This window comes from Eretmochelys imbricata, chromosome 1 (genome assembly GCF_965152235.1).
Source record: "Eretmochelys imbricata isolate rEreImb1 chromosome 1, rEreImb1.hap1, whole genome shotgun sequence".
NCBI classification, from domain to species: Eukaryota; Metazoa; Chordata; order Testudines; family Cheloniidae; genus Eretmochelys; species Eretmochelys imbricata.
Window position 1 is genome coordinate 40,097,429 of NC_135572.1, and position 19,454 is coordinate 40,116,882.

General features: G+C 43.8%; 1 protein-coding gene across 1 annotated transcript in view; it reads right to left on the reverse strand.

Moving 5' to 3' along the window:
* Positions 1-13,721, reverse strand: part of ARHGAP20 (Rho GTPase activating protein 20) — a 90,458-nt gene extending 76,737 nt beyond the window's left edge. Inside the window, exons 1-2 of the mRNA XM_077805971.1 lie at positions 13,623-13,721; positions 1,584-1,669 (exon numbers count right to left, since the gene is read on the reverse strand). Of these exons, the coding sequence (XP_077662097.1) occupies positions 1,584-1,669; positions 13,623-13,721 (185 nt within the window). The remainder of the gene's footprint in view (positions 1-1,583; positions 1,670-13,622) is intronic.
* Between the last annotated feature and the right edge of the window lie 5,733 nt (positions 13,722-19,454).

The following is a 19,454-nucleotide window of genomic DNA, read 5'->3' on the forward strand; positions in this document are numbered from 1 at the left end:
CACTTAGTTCTTTTATATAGTTCTGTACGTATTGAAAGCACCAGACATTAACTAAGCTGAGCCCTTGCTTATCCCTTCCAAGGGGAGAATACTGAGCTACTGCAGATACAGCTGGCTCTAGACACGGGACCATTCAAGGATGGACAGATGTTGAGCTAGATGCCAACAAGCTGAGGAAAACTCTGAAGACTCATTATTGTGGGAGCCTGTCTCCGTGTGTCTAATCACAACCTCAAGCTGTCACCACTCACATATATATATATAGGAAGATGCAAACCCCTCTCTGCTTTGAGAAATTCAATTCTGCATGAAAAAGTGTTCTGTGAAATCACAAATGTTAAGGTAGTTGCAAAGATGGTGAGGAAATAGTAAATAACAGATCATAAATATGAGTTACCATAGACTCTGAGTCATAACTAACCCCTTAATGAGGAAGGTAAGTAACCTAGAAACTAAAACAGAGCAGTTAAGTGACTGGTTCACAGTTACAGAGGAAGTGTCAGAGCCAGGGCCAGAACCCATGAGTTCCAGGTTTCCAATCCCATGAAGACTGCACAAAGTAGTGTAAACACCATTTAGAGGTTTTTTTCTATGTTTCTCCTTTTGATTCAAAGACAAAAAAAAAAAGACCTGTAGCAGTGTCTAGTACTTTCAATTTACTTTCCTTTGTTCTTTTGCAACTTTGATATTTTCTCATTATTCTTTTCAGATTTTTCAAATGCTCTGGAATTCCACTGGATGATAAACATGGATTCAGGTATTAAGTAGATCAAACAGCAAATTTTCCAAGGCCCACACATTAATTCCCTCAATTCCATACCACAGTGTGGGAGAAAGTGATTCTTTGCGTAGTTGTGCTTTAACTTTCCTCAGTTATGCTTCTCAGTAAGATTCTCCATTTAGTCTGACATAATAACATTCTACTTGACTGTTCACTATTTCATAAACATTGGTACTTTGCAGGTTTAAAGTCTACTGAATTGTTAATAAGATGTCAACATAGCATAAGAGGAGAGTTATATACAGTAATGTATCACAGAAACTTAGCTCATACAGCAACGGATACTGAACTATACTTTGTGCTGCACAGGGGCAAGGGGGAGGGGAGAGAATGAAAGAGGGAACCATTCCCCCTCCTTCCCCGCTCATTCCATCACCAGAGCAGGCAGCCATGATTTGGTTTCCAGTGCAAAAGGAATGGGGTTGACGAATGCTGGCTGATGGGCTGAGGAGCTCAAATAAGGCAGGCCTGGGTGTGGCCGGAGAGCAGCTATGCTTGCCTCCTTGGCATATCAGCCAGCATTAGGATAGCTGTGCTAGAGAGCAGCACTGAAAATGCCTTTTAAAAGTTGTAGCAAGAGCCACCTCTCCATGCATTCCACGCAGCACCTCTGGATGCGTTATGCCTTCCAGTAGATATTATGCCAATGTAGTTAGCAGTGAAGGCACCTCCTACTACTCCTCAATATGGCTGTGCCTGAAGACATAATTTAGCCTGGTATGGATAACTGCTTGTCAAAAACATCTCAGGATTTGGGCTCAGGAACTGGAAAAAGCACAACCAGCAAAATACATCAACTCACCTGGTAATAGTTCTGGACTTGTTAAGTGCTTTGCTGAGGACCAGAGATGGTGCAGACTGACGTCTTTGAGCCAGGCTCTTCATCTTCTGATTGGAAAGAGAAACAAAAGGAACCAGAGGTGAGATTGTAAACGCTAACTGAATGTATACAGACATTTAGCTCCTGTCTCCATTAATCTAACTGGAGTGCTCTCTCTAAAGACTGATAACACTAAGTGTCAGTATTAACTATTTAATTGCTGATTATTGGATAGAATGGGAAAGCAAATGACAGTGAAACTCACAGAAGGCAGGGAAGAAATTGGGGATTACTACAGGGAAGGAATAAACGAGGGAAGACAGACAAGGAAGATATATTTCAGAGTAGCAGCCATGTTAGTCTGTATCCGCAAAAAGAAAAGGCTTTTTAAGGAAGATATAGAGAAAGACAAAGGATGGTGAAGAAAGAGGGGGGGAAAAGAGAAAAATAGAAGTAGTTCTAGAGAGCAGCATATTTTTCTATTGTGTGAAGCTGAGTATTACAATAAAGTGAAAAACAAATAAGATTATTCTTCCCCCAAGGAGGAGATTTTCAAAAGCACCCAAAGGATTTACGAGTACACATTACATTGACTTTCAAACAGACCACTGTTCTAACCACTACCGCTCCCCTCAAACAGTCAGGAAAAAACCCTAGATTTCCTGACCTCTCCAACATTCTTCTGATGTCTAGTAATTAGTTGGCAAAGCATGTGTGACATCCCCCTTTAATGGCTGGCCCTCAGAAAAGATAAGTTACTATTTTAGCTCAACTGATAGAGGTCTGTGCTGGTGCAACCAGGATCCACCCCAACCCTGGTAGTCATGGTAGAATTTGTTTTTTCCAGTTTCTTTTAAAAAAAACTGGTGTATTTAATTCACCTAGTGAAGATGTGTTCTTAAATACAGATTCTATAGCTTACACAAAATCACTATAACTTGTCTAACGTGGCACATTGTGCAGCAAAACCCAGGTATTCCACATTTTGGTCATTTGTCACACATTTGGATTGACTGTGTCATGCACTGAAGGTTGAGAGATATGCCCCTAGTCTATAGCTTCTAAGACATGTGTCTGTCCTCACAAGCTTTGATATAAAAACACTAGAATTTTCCTTTAACATTGTTCCAGATCTCAGGATTGGTGACCACGGAGAACAAACAAAAATAAAACTCTTAAGATTTATCCCATGACTTTTCAGTCAATTATGATCCAGGATTTTCTTCCTTTAGGCTAACAATAACCACTAAATACTATTAAACATTTTAGAGGACTATTGATTCTTCTGACAATTTGTATTCTTAATATAGCACAAAACTTGTTAGGGACGGTTCATATTACATTCTTCACTGAGAGGAAAAACTATGCAATACTCCATGGTAGAATAATAATAAATGAGTATCAGACTCCAGCAAGTTCAAATAGGACTCAAATTACTGCTGTAGACATAAGCTTTCAAGTCTCTAGCCTTGCAGAGAGGCCTCAAAACATAAAAAGATCGCTAAAGAGGCTTGTCTTAGGAAAAAGGAGAATTTCCCAACCAAGAGTGAAGTTAGTCAGGCCAGCTCTTTGAAAATGAAAACATTTCAAAAGTACTGCTCAACACAGCTATAAAGTTCTTCTAATTTTTATTTATTTAGACAGATTCCTAATTTAAAGAATTGAGAGTGGGAAACAATTAAAATTAAGTTAATTTACTTCATTTATTCTGTGGGGGAATGAGACAGCTTCCTGGTCTAGCGAACTGCACCCAAGACGTTTGTTATCTCTAGCTTCCCCACCCGTGTTTGTATATGCACATACACACCCTGAGGTCTCCTGCTGGCAGCACTTAGGAGACCTGAGAGGATCTGTAGGGCAATGAAGAGCAAGCAGAGGGCAAGGGATTAGGGGGAGGAGCGACAACAGACACAGAGCCAGCGTTTCTCCATATACAAATCCCATATGTCCAGATCATGAAATTCTAACATTTATATAAATAAAGGAAAGTAGTATGGTAACAAATCCTCACTGGCAGAGGCATGCAGATATGGAACATTATAAAAATCAATATCCTATGAATAAGGCTACGATTTAGTCATGGGTATTTTTAGTAAAACTCATGGACAGGTCCCGGGCAATAAACAAAAATTCATGGCCTGTGACCTGTCCATGAGTTGTACTATAAATACCCCATACTAAATCTTGGGGGAAGGGGAAGGGGAAGAGAGGGTCGCTGCTGGGCAGGTGGGCAGTGGGACCAGCCGCTGGGGGCTGCCAAGCCAACCGCAGCTGCTCTGGCTGCCCCAGGATCGCTGCTGGGGGCTGCTGACAGCAGCTGCTCTGGCCACCCTGGGACCAGTGGCGGGGACCGCCAAGCAGCAGCTGCTCAGGAGATGGGGCCAGCTGCCCGGGGCCTCCTAAGCAGCGCCCAGAGCAGCTGTCCCCGGGGCCACATGAGCAGCTGGCCCTAGAGCCAGCTGCTTGGGCGGCCCTGAGGTCAGCCACACTGGCTGCTACAGAAGTCACAGAGGTCACGAAAAGTCACAGAATCCATGACTTTGGTGACCTCCGTGACAGACACAGAGCCCTATTTGATGCACATTTTTAGTACTCTGCATGGCAAAGATGGTAGGCTGGCATCTGTAAGGGGCAGAGTTAAGGTACTGTACTTCACTTACATTTACATACTTTCATAGGTGTGGGTTTCTTCTAAATTTTACATTATCGCTATGTTTCTTGAGTTTCTATTTTTTTTTAAAACTCAAACCACAGAAATGAACCTGTAATCTTAATTTCACTTTAAAGTTTTCTGTTGGGGTTATAATACCATATTAAAGTGTTATCACTGCAAAGAAACTGTACATACAATGCCAGATCCTCACCTGATATAAACTAGCATAGCTCCACAGAGTTCAACTGAGTTATGCTAAATTTACAGGTTCTGGCCCAAATCATTTAAAAAATTAGATCTTGTAATCTTATTGATGGAAGGATGAGCAGTAAAACTGCCAGCCTTTACTCCGAGTATCAACCTAGTCATCTGCTCCAGGGAAGTCCATTCCTCAATTCAAGCATTAAACTAATTTTGGCTAGTAGTTTAAGTGGACAGTCACTTTATATTGTGTTGCTCAATTATGGTATTAATCTCCATTCTGTGAAAAAGCTAATGTATGACAGTTCTTGAGTGGAGCTTTTTTTTTTTTTTTTTTTATAAAAAACAAACCTAACTGAAAATACAGCACTTTCTTATGATTTCTGCATAGTATTTCATTATATTAGGCCTGGAAAGAGATCAGCAGGGCATTTGTTAAGTAGAGAACACAGAAAGAATTCATTGCACATATGATTTCTTTTGTGGGGAAAAATAATTAAGATACCAGATGTAAGTGGTACAGTGTTTATAATTTTTATGAGCATCTCGAGAAGCAAAATAGGTGTCTGATCACTCTTTTCCAGGTTAGTGAAATGAACACACATCCTTTTTCAGCTATTTGATAGCTCTACCATTCTGATTTATGTAGTATTTTTACACATTACCCTCCAGTCTCACATAATACTGATACTATTAAACTATTTAAGGCCCTGATCCTCAGCTTATTCTACACACAGACCCCTAGCCCTCAACGTGCAACTAAGTTTTGATTTACTTCTTTTGTGATCATCCTAGCATAATGTTTTTTTTCATGCTCAAATAATCTAAGCTCACTCAATACCATATTTAGATTAATACATGAACCTTGTTGTGTCCTAAAGAAATCAAAGATCTGGTCCAGCTCCCATTTAAATCAATGACAAAATTAGAGCAGAATCAAGTTTACAGAATGTATGTGTGTTCACAGAATGAATATTGCTGATGTATCTCAGCAACATACAATGCAAGAATGTCAGATTTTTTTTTTTAACTGTAAGACACTTTCTTTTTAAGGAGAGGATGGGAACAGAAGGGCTTGCAATCTTGATAATGAAATATGGAACCTTTGGCCTCTAAGCCAATGGTCTGAACCCAGAGGAAAAATCAATACCATCTGAGGATGATTCAGTGATCTACGTGAAATGGGACGAAAATCTCAATCTATCCTTAGTGGATAGGTGACCACAGCACAAACACCACCTCTGTAAAAGGCAGACACCCTTGTTGGCTCACTCACTAGAATCAAAAGGATTATACTTGTCTGGAAACTGAATTAACTTCTCCATCCCTAAAAGCGGGTCAGGACTGAAGCACAGTGGCTAGCTACTGCAATCTTCACCCACACTATCACTGCTATACTTGTTCTGCAAGCAGAGGATTTTGCTCTTTTCGGTGGTAAATCTGGACCCTTCAACTCTTTGCTTTTCTTTTAATGAAAAGAAACCCGCTTTAAACAAAGATTTTATAGAGTGAGTTTTAAGTCAATAAGAACAGTTAATGATTTCATTCGTACAAACTCTGCCCTCTTGATGTTTGAAGTAACAACAAAAATATCAGGGCATACACGCTTTATGGTTTAGTTATGTTATACTTAATTCATGTTTACAGACTTTTAAGGAAGCCTGTACCAAGATTTACAAATAATTGTTTTACTAAGACTAAAAAAAAGCCCCAAAATATTGCTCACTGTCCAACAGTTTATCTTTCAAGATCTACTTGTGCATCAGCACTCTGAGTATATTTCACAGCTAGATTGCAAAGGTATCACTAAGCCAGGGTTTCTCAAACTTCATTGCACCACGACTCCTTTCTGACAACAAAAATTACCACAAGACCCCAGGATGGGGGACTGAGGTTGCCCGAGCCCTTCTGCCTGAGGTGTGGGGGCCAAAGCCCAAGCCCAACTGCCCCAGGTGAGGGTGGGAGAAATGGGGCAAAGCCAAAACCCAAGGGCTTCAGCCCCAGGCAGCGGGCCTGTAACCTAAGCCCCGCTGTCCAGGGCTGAAGCAGTTGGGCTTGGGCTTCAGCTTTGGCCCGGGGCACTGGGACTCTGGCTCTGGCCCCAGGCCCTAGCAAGTATAAGCCAGCCCTGGTGACCCCATTAAATGACCCAGTTTGACCTGACCCAGTTTGAGAACTGCTGCACTAGGCCATTTATAACTTAGTAGGTAATAAGCCCTTTATGTTGTTTATTTCTCTTTTCTGCATGCCTTAATCTAATATTTGTCAAAGTCATACAGTACGCATTGAATATAAATAAATTAAACCCCAAGAAGTTCACTATTTCTTCAGTAGGACAACAGGGCTGTTTATAACTTTCTACCCCATTCTTGACCTCTTTTAATCAGAATGATTCTGATTGCTTCATGAGTTGACAGTTCAGCTGTTATTAGGTTAGCCTGTAGTGAGTGTGTTTGGATGCTCCATAAATTTACAGAATGTAAAATGTCCTTCTCAAGGCTCATCTACGATAAAGGTAGATCAGGTGAATATTTAGCAAACTACTGAGTGACTGTTTACACTGACAACATACTTTTACTTACTTACTTACAAGGACTTTCCCAAAAATAAAGTCAATTTAAGAGGGCTAATTAAAGAGAAAACAATTAGAGGGGCATGAGAGGAGAGACATCAATACAAGAGGATGAACGGGTGGCAGAGTGCACAGTAAGAGACAGAGACTAAAAGCAAAGTTGGGGTAGGAAAACAGAAGATCAGTAAGAGAAATTATGAGCAAGAAGAGATATGCTATCAGCAGTCATACTACTACCCTAGATCAAAACTCTTAATGCTTTAATTTAAATCTGGCAGGCAGATCTCACCTATTATGTCGTTTCAAATGCTGGTGGGAAGGAGGAATATTAACAAAAAACTGGAGAAAGGGGTTGTAGGGAAAACGGAATGCTAAATCAGCAAGTCCTATTGCCAACAGTGTTTCAGCACTTCCTTGCTATCCTCCTCTTCTACTTTATTCCCGTTATTCTGCTACCGGGCAAGTGTGCGCATATACACACACAGCAAGAGGAGGATTAACACTTGGTACAGTTGTGTCCGTGCTCCTGTAGTGCAGGGCTTTCCTAGCGGCAGTTTAAAACCGACAAACTTCATATAGTTCTTCTCTATGTCAAGTGGCTATGGAGAAATACTGATGCAGCAGAAATCCCATTTGGGGAACTAATAAAATTCAGGCGGGCGTGAAAGCTGTGAATCCCATCCTATTACATACATCTTAAAGCCTAGTTTCTTCCCATCATTTGAAAGAATATGGGGAGATCCTCACTCTCTCACACACCCAAGCTTTAATTTAATCTCTGGTAGGATTTTCTGAAAGGTCGGAAGGGTCTCAGGAGCTACGATAGGCATCCACTAAGCATGTGTCTCATGTCACCTTCCTCGGGTGTCTGATATGTTTGCTCATTGTGCCGAGTGCATTCGTTTCCCTGATGTACTGACATAGATGGAGCAGGTCACAGCTAGGTTCCAAGGTATCTCTGCCTTTGGTTACATGTGTCAGGCTACAGAATGTAAATATGCAGCTAACCTGTCTCCAGGTGAAGAAGAGGAGACAAAGGAGTCATAAATACTACCAGAGCATAACTGAGAGCTTACCTGTGAGTACAGATTGTACATAGGAATCTGCTAGACACATGCATGAGAAGCAAAGGATTCTAATAGCCTTAAGCTAATAAAAAAAAACAGAAGTTTGGGTTCAGGCTGTCTCTGCTTCCTTAAGTCATTCCCCTTGTACCTAGATACTGCAAACAACTCAGAGTCCATACAAGATGTGACATATGCAATTCCTAGGTACTGGGGACTACAGTTTTTATTGAGGACTGCTACTACCTTGGAGTGAAAAAACAAGGCCAGGAAACTCAGAAACTGGGACATCATTTTATTCTCCAGACATATAACTTTCTACTTTTCCCATGGATGGCCACCCTCAAAAAAGAATCATTAATCCTGGATCCTTGACTAAAGCAACATTGCTGGGCACTGAGGTACAGTGCTACGTTATCATAAATCAATACATGCCATATAACTGGCTCATTCCTAAACAGCAAGTGGATTAATGATTTAGTTAATCTTAACTACATACTATTTTCAGTCCTCACTTGACATAAAATTGCTCATATCACCTTAAACTTATGCAGTAATTTTCCATTACAAGGATAAAAGTGTGGTGTGAGAAGTGTCCCTAGGCAGCCAAGATTCCAGTTATCATTAGCAGTAATATTATTATAGTAGCACCCAAAATCTGACCCCTTTGTGCTAGGCATGATACAAATTTATGGGAAGATATAAACAGCGCCCCAAAGAGCTTACACTCCAAAATAAAAAAATATAAGGGCATAGGAAAGGGATACAACATACAAGCAATGTAATCAGGGTGCTGGCAGGTAGAGAGAGAAAACAACAAAATGTATTTGCCTATTTTTACAGGGGGATGAAGAGGCAGTGAAAGGGGGAGGTTATACTTGCCCCTGCTTATTCTAATATTGCTCCCTAGTTTTTTAACTATATCCACCAAGTACAAGTTTCCACATCACCTGAATTCTTCCTTCCTTAGCATAGTAAGCAACAGCCATACCCGTGATCACAGCAATTGCATCAATTTAACTATATTGGTTTAGAAACAAACAAATATCCTCAAATCAGCACAAAAACCATGTATAGACTAGCCCTCAAAAGTCAGGTCCTCAGCTGGTGTAAATTGGCACAGCTCCTCTGACGTCAATGGCACTGTACCAATTTACACCAGCTTAGAAACTGACTTTGGATTTTTCACAAGCACAACAATACTTTGCACTTCTATGTCAAATGTAGAAGTGCAAAGTATTTCAAACGTCTCAAACATCGATTGACGATGCCTCACAAAGTCTCTGAGGTAGGTAACTACTTATATCCATTTTTGCACCTAGAGAAGATGAGGCATGCAGAAGTTCTGCTATTTGCACAAAGTCACACACAAGTAGATGGTAGAGCTGGGAGCAAAACGTAGGCAGCTTCCACCTTCCAGCCCTGTGGTTCAACAGAGATCACACACTCCTTCTATTTGCTTTGACATCTACATGCAAACTAATAACTTAAGATAAAATAGAGTTCTGAGGAACACAGAAGAGCATAACTATTTCTGCTAAGTAAGCTTAATTCAGACTCTGAGTAAAATATAGTCATGATAAGAAGAATGAGTTATTTAGTGGCTACTGATAGTCTCTCTTTTATTTTGAGAGGGTTCATGTCAGAAGGTTGAAGCTATTTTAACATCTTTAATCTTAAATATCATATCTCCATTAGCACTATTTTGATCTTTGAGACTGTCACCAGTCTCTATACTGATCTATTACCAACTTGCTCTCCCATATAATTTCATATGGAACCAGCGCACAAGGGAGTTTATCTCCCACTGTAACAACAAGGATTCCATCCATTCTTCTGTTATACACACACTGTAAGATAAATACCATGATATATAGGTACTTACAGAGTATCCATCACTGTAGTATCTAAGCAGTAACGATACCTCATTTGAGATTCCATTCCATGCAAAACTAGGGCCAGGCCTTGACCTCTGTTGAACTAGTATAGCAAGATCATAGGAAGCCTCTTCCTCACTCATGCAGCAGCAGGACAGGTTTCCAGTGCAGTACTTAAAGAGCACTAAGGATGTGGATCTATAAAAGCCACCACATCATCAACTCAAAGGCCAATATATGCAAAGTCGAGAGCGTGACCAACCTTACCCTCACCTAGAATGCTACATGCCATCTGCAGCATTTACAAGCCAGAGGCACAAGCTGCTTCTTTTCAAACATACATATCCCACTTTGTGTGCCTCCACTAGATGGAATCCTGACATGGCTCTCAGGATCTGTGGGAAGTGGTCATGCTAATCAGCATCCTTGCTCCCTCTCAGCATTGGCTGGAGGCTGAGCAGAATTTGGGCAGTAAAGTTCCTTAGCCTGTAACCTCCTTGGAGCAAGGGCTGTCCTTGAGTGTTTGGACAGTATCACCATTAACAATGCACTCTATTACTTTATATTATTTACATCCAAAATGCTGAATTACACAAAGGAGGCTGTAGTAAAATACTTTGAATCTCACAGCATTTGAAGCTTCCTATCATTCTATTGTTCTTGTTCCCCCTTCATTTCAGAGGGCATTTCGGCTTTCACAGGTGGCAAGATACAATATGCACAGAGATTACATTCAGAAAATGAAAAGGAGTACTTGCGGCACCTTAGAGACTAACCAATTTATTTGAGCATAAGCTTTCGTAAGCTACAGCTCACGCTCAAATAAACTGGTTAGTCTCTAAGGTGCCACAAGTACTCCTTTTCTTTTTGCAAATACAGACTAACACGGCTGCTACTCTGAAACCATTCAGAAAATGGGGAAGGAACAATAGAAAAAACCCTACCTTCGGGGCCACATTTTAGATCATAGTATTTAGAAATGGAAAGTGTCTATTAGATCAACAGCCAGGGCTGGATATAGTTCCAGTTTAAGAGGGTGCAGCGGATATCCCATAATGGTATGTAGCAAATATTTCACTGGTACTACATTTGATCTTAGCCAAACATATTCTAGGTGATGGTTTTATCTATAAAAACCAACAAGGAGTCCGGTGGCATCTTAAAGATTAACAGATTTATCTGGGCATAAGCTTTCATGGGTAAAAAACCACTTCTTCAGATGCATAGAGTGAAAATTACAGATGCAGGCATTATTATACTGACACATGAAGAGAAGGGAGTTACCTCACAAGTGGAGAACAGGGCGTCAACACTGGTTCTCCACTTGTGAGGTAACTCCCTTCTCTTCATGTGTCAGTATAATAATGCCTGCATCTGTAATTTTCACTCTGTGCATCTGAAGAAGTGGTTTTTTACCCATGAAAGCTTATGCCCAAATAAATCTGTTAGTCTTTAAGGTTCCACCGGACTCCTTGTTGGCTTTGTGGATAGAGATGCACCCTCCGATACTTGTTTTATCTATCTACAGCTACCCCGATACTTGTTTTATCTATAAATTTTTACTTGCTGCCACTGAACTGGGTCAGAGCAGTGGCTGGTTACAGTACTGCAGCATGCACTTTCAGTCTGGTTGCATTCATTGTCAGATAGAAAATACAACTCTTTTTATTGTCCCTGCAATTGAGATGTAACATAAAAGCTTTCTGGCCATAAGGATTGTTTCTTCACGTGGAGCAGCATTATGGAGAGACTAAGATTTGTAGCTGCCCTACAGCGCCGCACTGCTCTTGTGGCCAATAAAGTTCCATGCCTAAGCACAAGATTGAATACAAGCGTGTCCTTTACCAAAGAGGTTTCACTCCCCTCCTAACCTGATACAATTAGGGCTGGAAAGATTTATGAAGGACATTCCCAACCGAGCCAGGCATTATAATCCCAAGAACCAATCTGGCAGTATTCGGTGTAATTCTCTAAGGAAAAGGTATTTGTTTGCATGAATTTAACGACATTTTAATGCAAACTCTGTAAGCAAGAAGAGATCCCTATCCAAACTCCATGCATCTGATGAAGTGGGTTTTAGCCCACAAAAGCTTATGCCCAAATAAATTTGTTAGTCTCTAAGGAACCACAAGGACTCCTCCTTGTTTTTGCGGATACAGACTAACACGGCTACCACTCTGAAACCTGGGTTCTCTCAGTGAGCTTCAAATGGAAAAATAATGCACAATATGCCGATCTAAAATGAAAAAGGAGATCCTGTTTTACATTGTGGAAAGAATATGGCAGAGACAATTTAACTGGCTGTATATTACAATGGAAATTTAGCATCCAACATAATCAGGCAAGGAAACAAACAAACCCTAACTGATTTTGAAAGAGATTTTGAAGATGGCTTTGGATATCAAGCTGTGTCCGATTTTCCTATAACTGATGGAACACTATTAGCGCTCATTTTCTTCCTCGGAAACCCCTTTCTTGTTTCTTTCAATTTAAAAGCGCGTGGGGCAACGTCCAGAGTCCTCCCCCGCTGGCCCCGGCCGGACAACGCGCAGACCAGGAGTAAAGTAATTACAGAACAAGGGGCTATTCTGAGTCAATCCGGAGTCGATCTAATCAGTAACAATCACCTTCAACCGCGTCTCTCTCAATCATCACCGAACATATACGGACATCTCTGGTTTGTGCCACTATCCTTCACGTTCATGTCAACCGCTCCTTTGAAACAAACCCCGTGGCTTTTCCCTTAGACACAGCGTGGATCATTATGGCAAATTACTAGCGAAAACAGCTAATGGCAATCATCGCTGTCGCAGGCAGACTCAGCACAGGAAACCGAGCCGTGCCGAGGGTGACAAACACCCCTGGATTCAAACAAGCAGCGTCCTCTTCTTGCCCTAAGTCACACCCTCGGGGGGACGCAGCGGGCGGCCGGCTGGACTTCGCGGGTCTTCTTGGCGATGACTTTAAATGAATGGCTCGTTCAGCCGGGGCCAGAGCGGATCCGGCAAAGCATAACCTTACACCCAGCTGCACGGCGCGGCCAGCGCCAACCCGAGGGGGAGTCCGGGGACATCCTGCAAACACAGGGCCGGGGACGGGGGTGCCACGGGAGAGGGAGGGGCGTTAACGCTATGGGGCCCGGGGCGTATCATCTCGGAACAGGGGCACAGGCTAAGGGATGGGGAAGTAGGGCTTCCTCCTCCGCACTGATACCTGGGAACTGGGGGGAGGGAATGAGGGCTCGATCGCTCCCTGCCCGCCCGGGAGGAGGGAATATGGGGGTGTCCTCGCGGCTTTCCGCTGCCCGGGTGCATCGGGGGTCGGGGGGGAATAAGGGGCTCGAGGCTCTTCACTACCTAGGTGCATGGGAGGGGAGGGGCTCTCCCCTGCCCGGGTGCATGGGTGGGGGGGAATAAGGGGCTCGAGGCTCTTCACTACCTAGGTGCATGGGAGGGGCTCTCCGCTGCCCGGGTGCATGGGTGGGGGGGAATAAGGGGCTCGAGGCTCTTCACTACCTAGGTGCATGGGAGGGGAGGGGCTCTCCACTACCCGGGTGCATCGGAGGCGATGTGTGTGAGGGGCTCTCGGGGCTCTCCGCTGCCCGGGTCCACTGGAGGGGATGTGTGTGAGGGGCTCACTCTCTCTCTCTCTCACCTTCTTGCTCTCGGAGGCTGCGGAGGCTCTGGACTCCCCGCTCACAGAGGACGAGCGCCCCTGCCCGACGTGATCCTGTTGCGGGGACATCGCTTCCATCAAGCTCCTTTCCCCGAACTCCCGCTGGGGTCACTGGCTCATCCCTCCGGCGGCGGCTGCACCGTGGACAGTGAGGCTGCGAGCGAGCAAGCGAGCGCGCGGGACCAGAGCGCGTCGGACACTCGCTCCGCTGGCCCCGCCCCCGGCAGACCAGCACAGCTGCCCCGCCCACTCGGCCAGATGGCTCCGCCCGCACACCGCTCGGGAGCGCTTTCCCTGTCCTCCCACGCGGAGGGCCGCGGCGTGGCTGTGGCTACTGCGCATGCTCTGCGCGCCGCCAGCGCAGTTGCCGGCCGCCGGGGGGCGGTGGCGCTGCGGCGGCAGGTGTCCCCGCCGCGGGGCTCGCGCTGCCCGGGCGCGCCGTGCCCCGCGCGTGCCCGGGGGCCCGAGCCTGGGCAGGGGATGCGGCCCCTGCCTGCGTGAGCGGGCGCCTCTCCGTGCGCAGGGGAGGCCGAATCTGACGCTGTCACGAATCGGAGCGAGGCCGTTAGTGCCTGTTAATTCGCAGCCTCCCCGCGGGCACACACGGCATCTGCAGACCAGGGCCGTGCCACACTCGGTCGAGCAGCCGCTGCAAAAGGGGTCAGATTTTACGCAGGCCCCATGGAGCTGTCACGTATTTTCGAAGGATTCTCCCCCTCCTCCCCCCACCGGGTCGAATACCGAGACGTTGCGGTCTGTTTATAAATAGCCCAGGGATGTGCTCGAGCCACTGGACTGCACCACTTGCCCGGATGGAACACAGGCTGGTTTATAAAGCAAAGGCTGCTGCTTTTAAATACATTGCAGAGGCCACAATCTCCCCTTTCCGTCTAACCCCCCCTCCCCCCACCGAGAGGACATAACCCGAACGATCTGCAGACTTGGGGGCCAGTTAGGAAAATCAGGGCCAGAATCCCTGGCTCGGGTGTCAGGTGCACGCTGCCTCTGTCTAGCCACACGCCAGTTGGTTCTGCTGCCTGCAATACTGGCTCACTCCCATCTGGAGCTCCCAGCGGCGCTCCTGTGTCCCCGTCCAACCTGGGCGATCACATTTCGTAAAAAGGGAAGCAGCATAAATTACAATTAGAGAAGGGAACATTGGACAGAGCATGTTTGTTCCCCAACGCTTCCTTCCAGGGGGAGGACAGGAACCTGTCCCTTGTGGAGCTTATGCAATATGCTGTTGACACAGAAGGGCTCTTGATGGCTAGGTAGTGGGGTGAAGTGGGCGTACCCCATAGCCACTTTTCCATGGTGTGTATTCCCACATTCCAGCCCTATTTAGACGCAATTATCTTGTTTTTGCACTCCTTCACATACTACAGTGAAGAGAAGCCTAAGTTCTTTGGCAACCAGAAGTGGCTATTTAGTGGTGTTTTGTTTGTGTGAATGTGTAAAAATTAGTGTAAATGGGTAACACTACTTTGGAATCAGTTGCTTCCACCATGTTTTTAACTACTTCTGACATGTCAGCTACTGCATCTATTTCACTATATGCTACATGATTCAAGGTGCTCAAACCCCATACTGCTTTTTTTATAACTTACCCTCTCACTGGACACTAGCTGTACATTAACTTTGAAGCTAGGAGAAGAGTTATATGTAAAATTATTTGAGCTAGGGGCTGTCATTTACTATGTTTGTACCACCGTGTGCACAAAGAAGCCTCAACCTGGTTAACGTCTCTAGGCACTACCGCACTCATCTCAAAGAATAGTAATAAATCATTTTGGCCTAGTTTTGACATGTGACAATTGACACATTGTTTGGGATCATTTGCTGTGGAATAATGTCTCTCATCCAATGGGACCCCTGCTATCTATCTAGGGTATTTCTAGGACACCCAGTGCTGACATTGAAAAGGTCATGAAGCAGGGACCTGAGGAATTGAAGTGGAAGGGTAAGCGTACAGGTACTTTTCAGAGATTAATCTTGAGCCCTAGTTGAATGCTGGCACAAAAATGCACATAAAGAGTAGCCTCTGCCTTTTGTACACATTTGTAGCTGAAAACTCTTGCAACATCACAAGAATTTTACTCCAGAACTCAATGTGTCCATTACTACTATTCAGAAAGTCAGTTTCCCATTAATTTCAAATGGAGGATGAGTAGCTAAGGTTCCTAAACTGCTCTGAAAATCTAAACAACTACACTACTTCCTGGAGTAGCATAATTTATGTGTTGCCTGTGTGTGCTCAGGACTTCTCCCACCTGACTCCTCATTTCTGCAAGTCAGTGGAATCACACAAGTATAAAACTGGTGTAAGAGTGATTAATTTATTAATGGGCAGGATATGGTATAAATGCTACTTCCTCATTCTCACAGAGATGCTGTATTTGCATATTTTCTGCTATTAACCCTTTCTTCCTGCCCTAAGTCATCAACAAGTCTTTCAGGTCATGGACAACTGGACGGGGCTAACTTTGATGCCATCTAAACAATACTCATGAGGTGACTGGAGGGGTTGCTTTTGCATGATGTGATGCATACCTTCCCAGTCCCTGCAAGATCCATCACTGCCTCCACCAGCCCTGGAGAAAGAATTGTACATACGTTTACTGCAGAGTTTTGTATACATTAAAATCTCATGAGTTAAGATGTTTCCTATTCATTGAATTCTTATAGAGGAGCTGAAGTGATGCATTCTTGGTATCAGCACTAATTTGCAAACAGATGGCCATATTCAAAAACTCAAGCCAGTACACAATTTAAATTTTTTAAGTTTGATAAAAATAAAATCCTGCGTCACCAAAAATAAGCTGAGTATGAACCAACTATGTACCAAAACAGGTGGCAAGCTGTGACTGCTGCTTGCAATGCAAAAGTTGCTTATTTCACTGTTTCCTCACCCACCCCCTGCTCCCTCCCTGCTCACATCTGTTTATTTCATCTGCCTGTTGCATCTTGTCATACCCAAGACCCCAGTCCTGCAAAAACTTCCAGACAGTGGTGGATTAGCCACTGGGCCAATGGGGTCCGTGCCAAGGGCCACGGCCTGAAAAATGGGCACCCCCAAACTCTGACCTCTCCGCCTGGTGCTCCTGCCAGGGAGCGGGGTCTGGGCGCGGGGGCTTGCCCTGCTCCGCCTGCCTGGCTCTCTTGTGCCCCAACCCAGCTCCCTGGCAGGAGCGCTGGGCAGGCAGAGCAGAGCAAGCCTCCACACCCCAACCCCATTTCCCCAGCAGGAGCATGGGGAGAGGAGGGAGGACTGTAGGCAGAAGGGGTAGGGAGGGCCCCCTCACTTGCTGTGGCCCAGGGCCGCACAAAAGCTTAATCTGCCTCTGCTTCCAGACATGTTTATCTTTAAGCACATGGGTTAAAAGTAAGCACATCTGTAAGTCTTTTAAGGCTTTGGGCCCAAGGCTGTAAGCTCTTTGGGGCAAGAACCATCTCCTTAAGAGCTACAGTACCCAGTACAATTAAGGTTACCATACGTCCGTATTTTCCTGGACATGTCCAGCTTTTTAGTTCTTCAATCGCCATCCGGGAGGAATTTTTAAATATCTAAAAATGTCTGGGATTTTGCCATTATTATTTTTCCCCAAAGAAGAGTTGATCATTCAAGAAAGAGAGTTAATGTTGATAATTCGAGAAAGAAAGTGAATGTTGATCACTCGAGAGAGTGTCCACATTTTCCCCCTAGCTCTCAGCGCCTGTGCTGCGAAACAGTTGTTTCACATGGCTTGGAGGGAGGAGGAGGAGGGGGAACGCGGCGCACTCAGGGGAGGAGGTGGGGCCAGGGTGGGGATTTGGGGAAGGGATCCAATGGGGCAGGGAGGGGGCGAAGACTTTGAAGAAGGGGTGGAATGGGGACGCGAGCAAATATTCCCCTCCCACCCCGTGGAGTGTCCTCTTTTTTGAATGTTCAAATATGGTAACCCTAATACAATGGAATTCTGATCCTTGAGTGGGGTCTCCAGGCACAATTGTAATATAAATACTAAAAAGGAGGGAACAAAAATATTGGATTAGGGAGCTGTATAAAATGTCTGCTCAAAATCTAGAATATTTTTAGTAATTTTGGCAGGCTATTCCCAAGAAACGTTTGCAAATGATGATATTCTTGGTGATGTTTTGGAAATTAGGCTTATTTATTTTGCAAAGGAAATGTTACCAAGCTTTCCTAAATGCCCACACATGCTTAGTTGTGTTCCTTTCTGTAGTTCTGTAGCCACATTTCCTGCAATATTTACTGAATGTTTATTGACCTTTTCACATAGTAACTAAAATAAATAGATTAAAAAAACCTGCTGCATGATATGTCTGAAAATCAGAGAAGTGCTCCTCTGTGGATGCTGTGAATGTAAAAAATTCTGTTTCAGTTCTGCGACTTCCCTTATGCGGACTTTCATACACCTTTTGTTAACCTTGGATTATTTTCCTGCGCTGCCAGAAAAGCAAACAGAATGTTTTGTGCTGAAGATATATAGCTATAAGTGACTCAGAGGAAACATCAGTTTTTAAACCATGCTTCTCTTAAACTACAGCACAAATAGTACTGTAGCCAAATGATGGAATGGACACATAGTGAACATACAGTACACAGCCACAATGTACAGCCATCCTGAGGCGCAGTGCCTCTAAAAAGACCTTCTGCATTAGAATTGGCAGCTAGAAGGTTCCACACCTTAGAGCTCTTAATCTCAAAGCATATAAACCAACCAACCAACCAAGAATGGCTAAAAATGGAAAACAGGAAAAATAGATTTTCCCAATGGAGACTTCAGGGCTTTACAGTCAATTTTTTTAAGGCTGTGCATGTTTTTTTCAATTTGGATTCTTTAAGGAACCTGGAAGGAAGCCAGGGGCTCAGCACTAAAACCATCCAAATTACATAATCAGGGTCTGGGTTGTATTTGACAAATGGTGTTTTTGCATGTTGATTTCAAATATCAGCTTGGGGATTCCTGTTTTGCGTGTATCATTGTTCCAAACTTTCCTTCAACTATTCAACTATGCAAAATATCACAAATATATACTAAGAACATACTCCAGCCCTGCCCTACAAAAATGTAACAGGCTAACAAGACAACAGAAATATTAACAGAGAGGAGAATTTTTGTTGCTTTGGCGACAATGACTTTGTTGTTTGGGGACCAGAAAAGCATGGATATTGAAGGGAAAAAATCATGTTTGTGAATAAAACACAGGAGAATTAGCTCATGAGCAAATCCATCTACATGGAAATATGACCCCTGTAAATCTGCCATGTCAGTGAAACCCATGGTGAACTAAATACAAATTTTATTCTTTTAAACAAGCTTTCCATCCATTTTAGCACTAGTGGAGGTTCCTTTCCAAGGAAAAGAGTGCATCCAATATAAATAAATTACAGTTTGGAAGTTGTATTTATTTACAAGAATAAACTCAACATACATGATTCTTCTAAATCTACACCAAAATACATTTTCCTGCATACTAACTTAACAAAGATCACAAAAACTTCATGTCAATGAAGTCATACTGTGGGTCAAATATAAGAACTTGAAAACCTAGAGGCAATCGTATTTACAAGTAGATCTGGTGCATCAGCCTTCACTTCCTAACAATCTACTACCGTTCATACATTCTAAGTGGCTAAATTTAGGACCAGATCCCAAGCAGAACTGAACCACACCCGGCACAGCTGAAGTTTGCAGGGGTTGCTGGCAACAGTGGCTTTATGACATCTTTATGCCCTCCCCTGATCCTGGACCTGTCTGGCTGCTAGCCTGGTCCCCCACATAAATTGAGCGGCAACCCCTGAGGCTT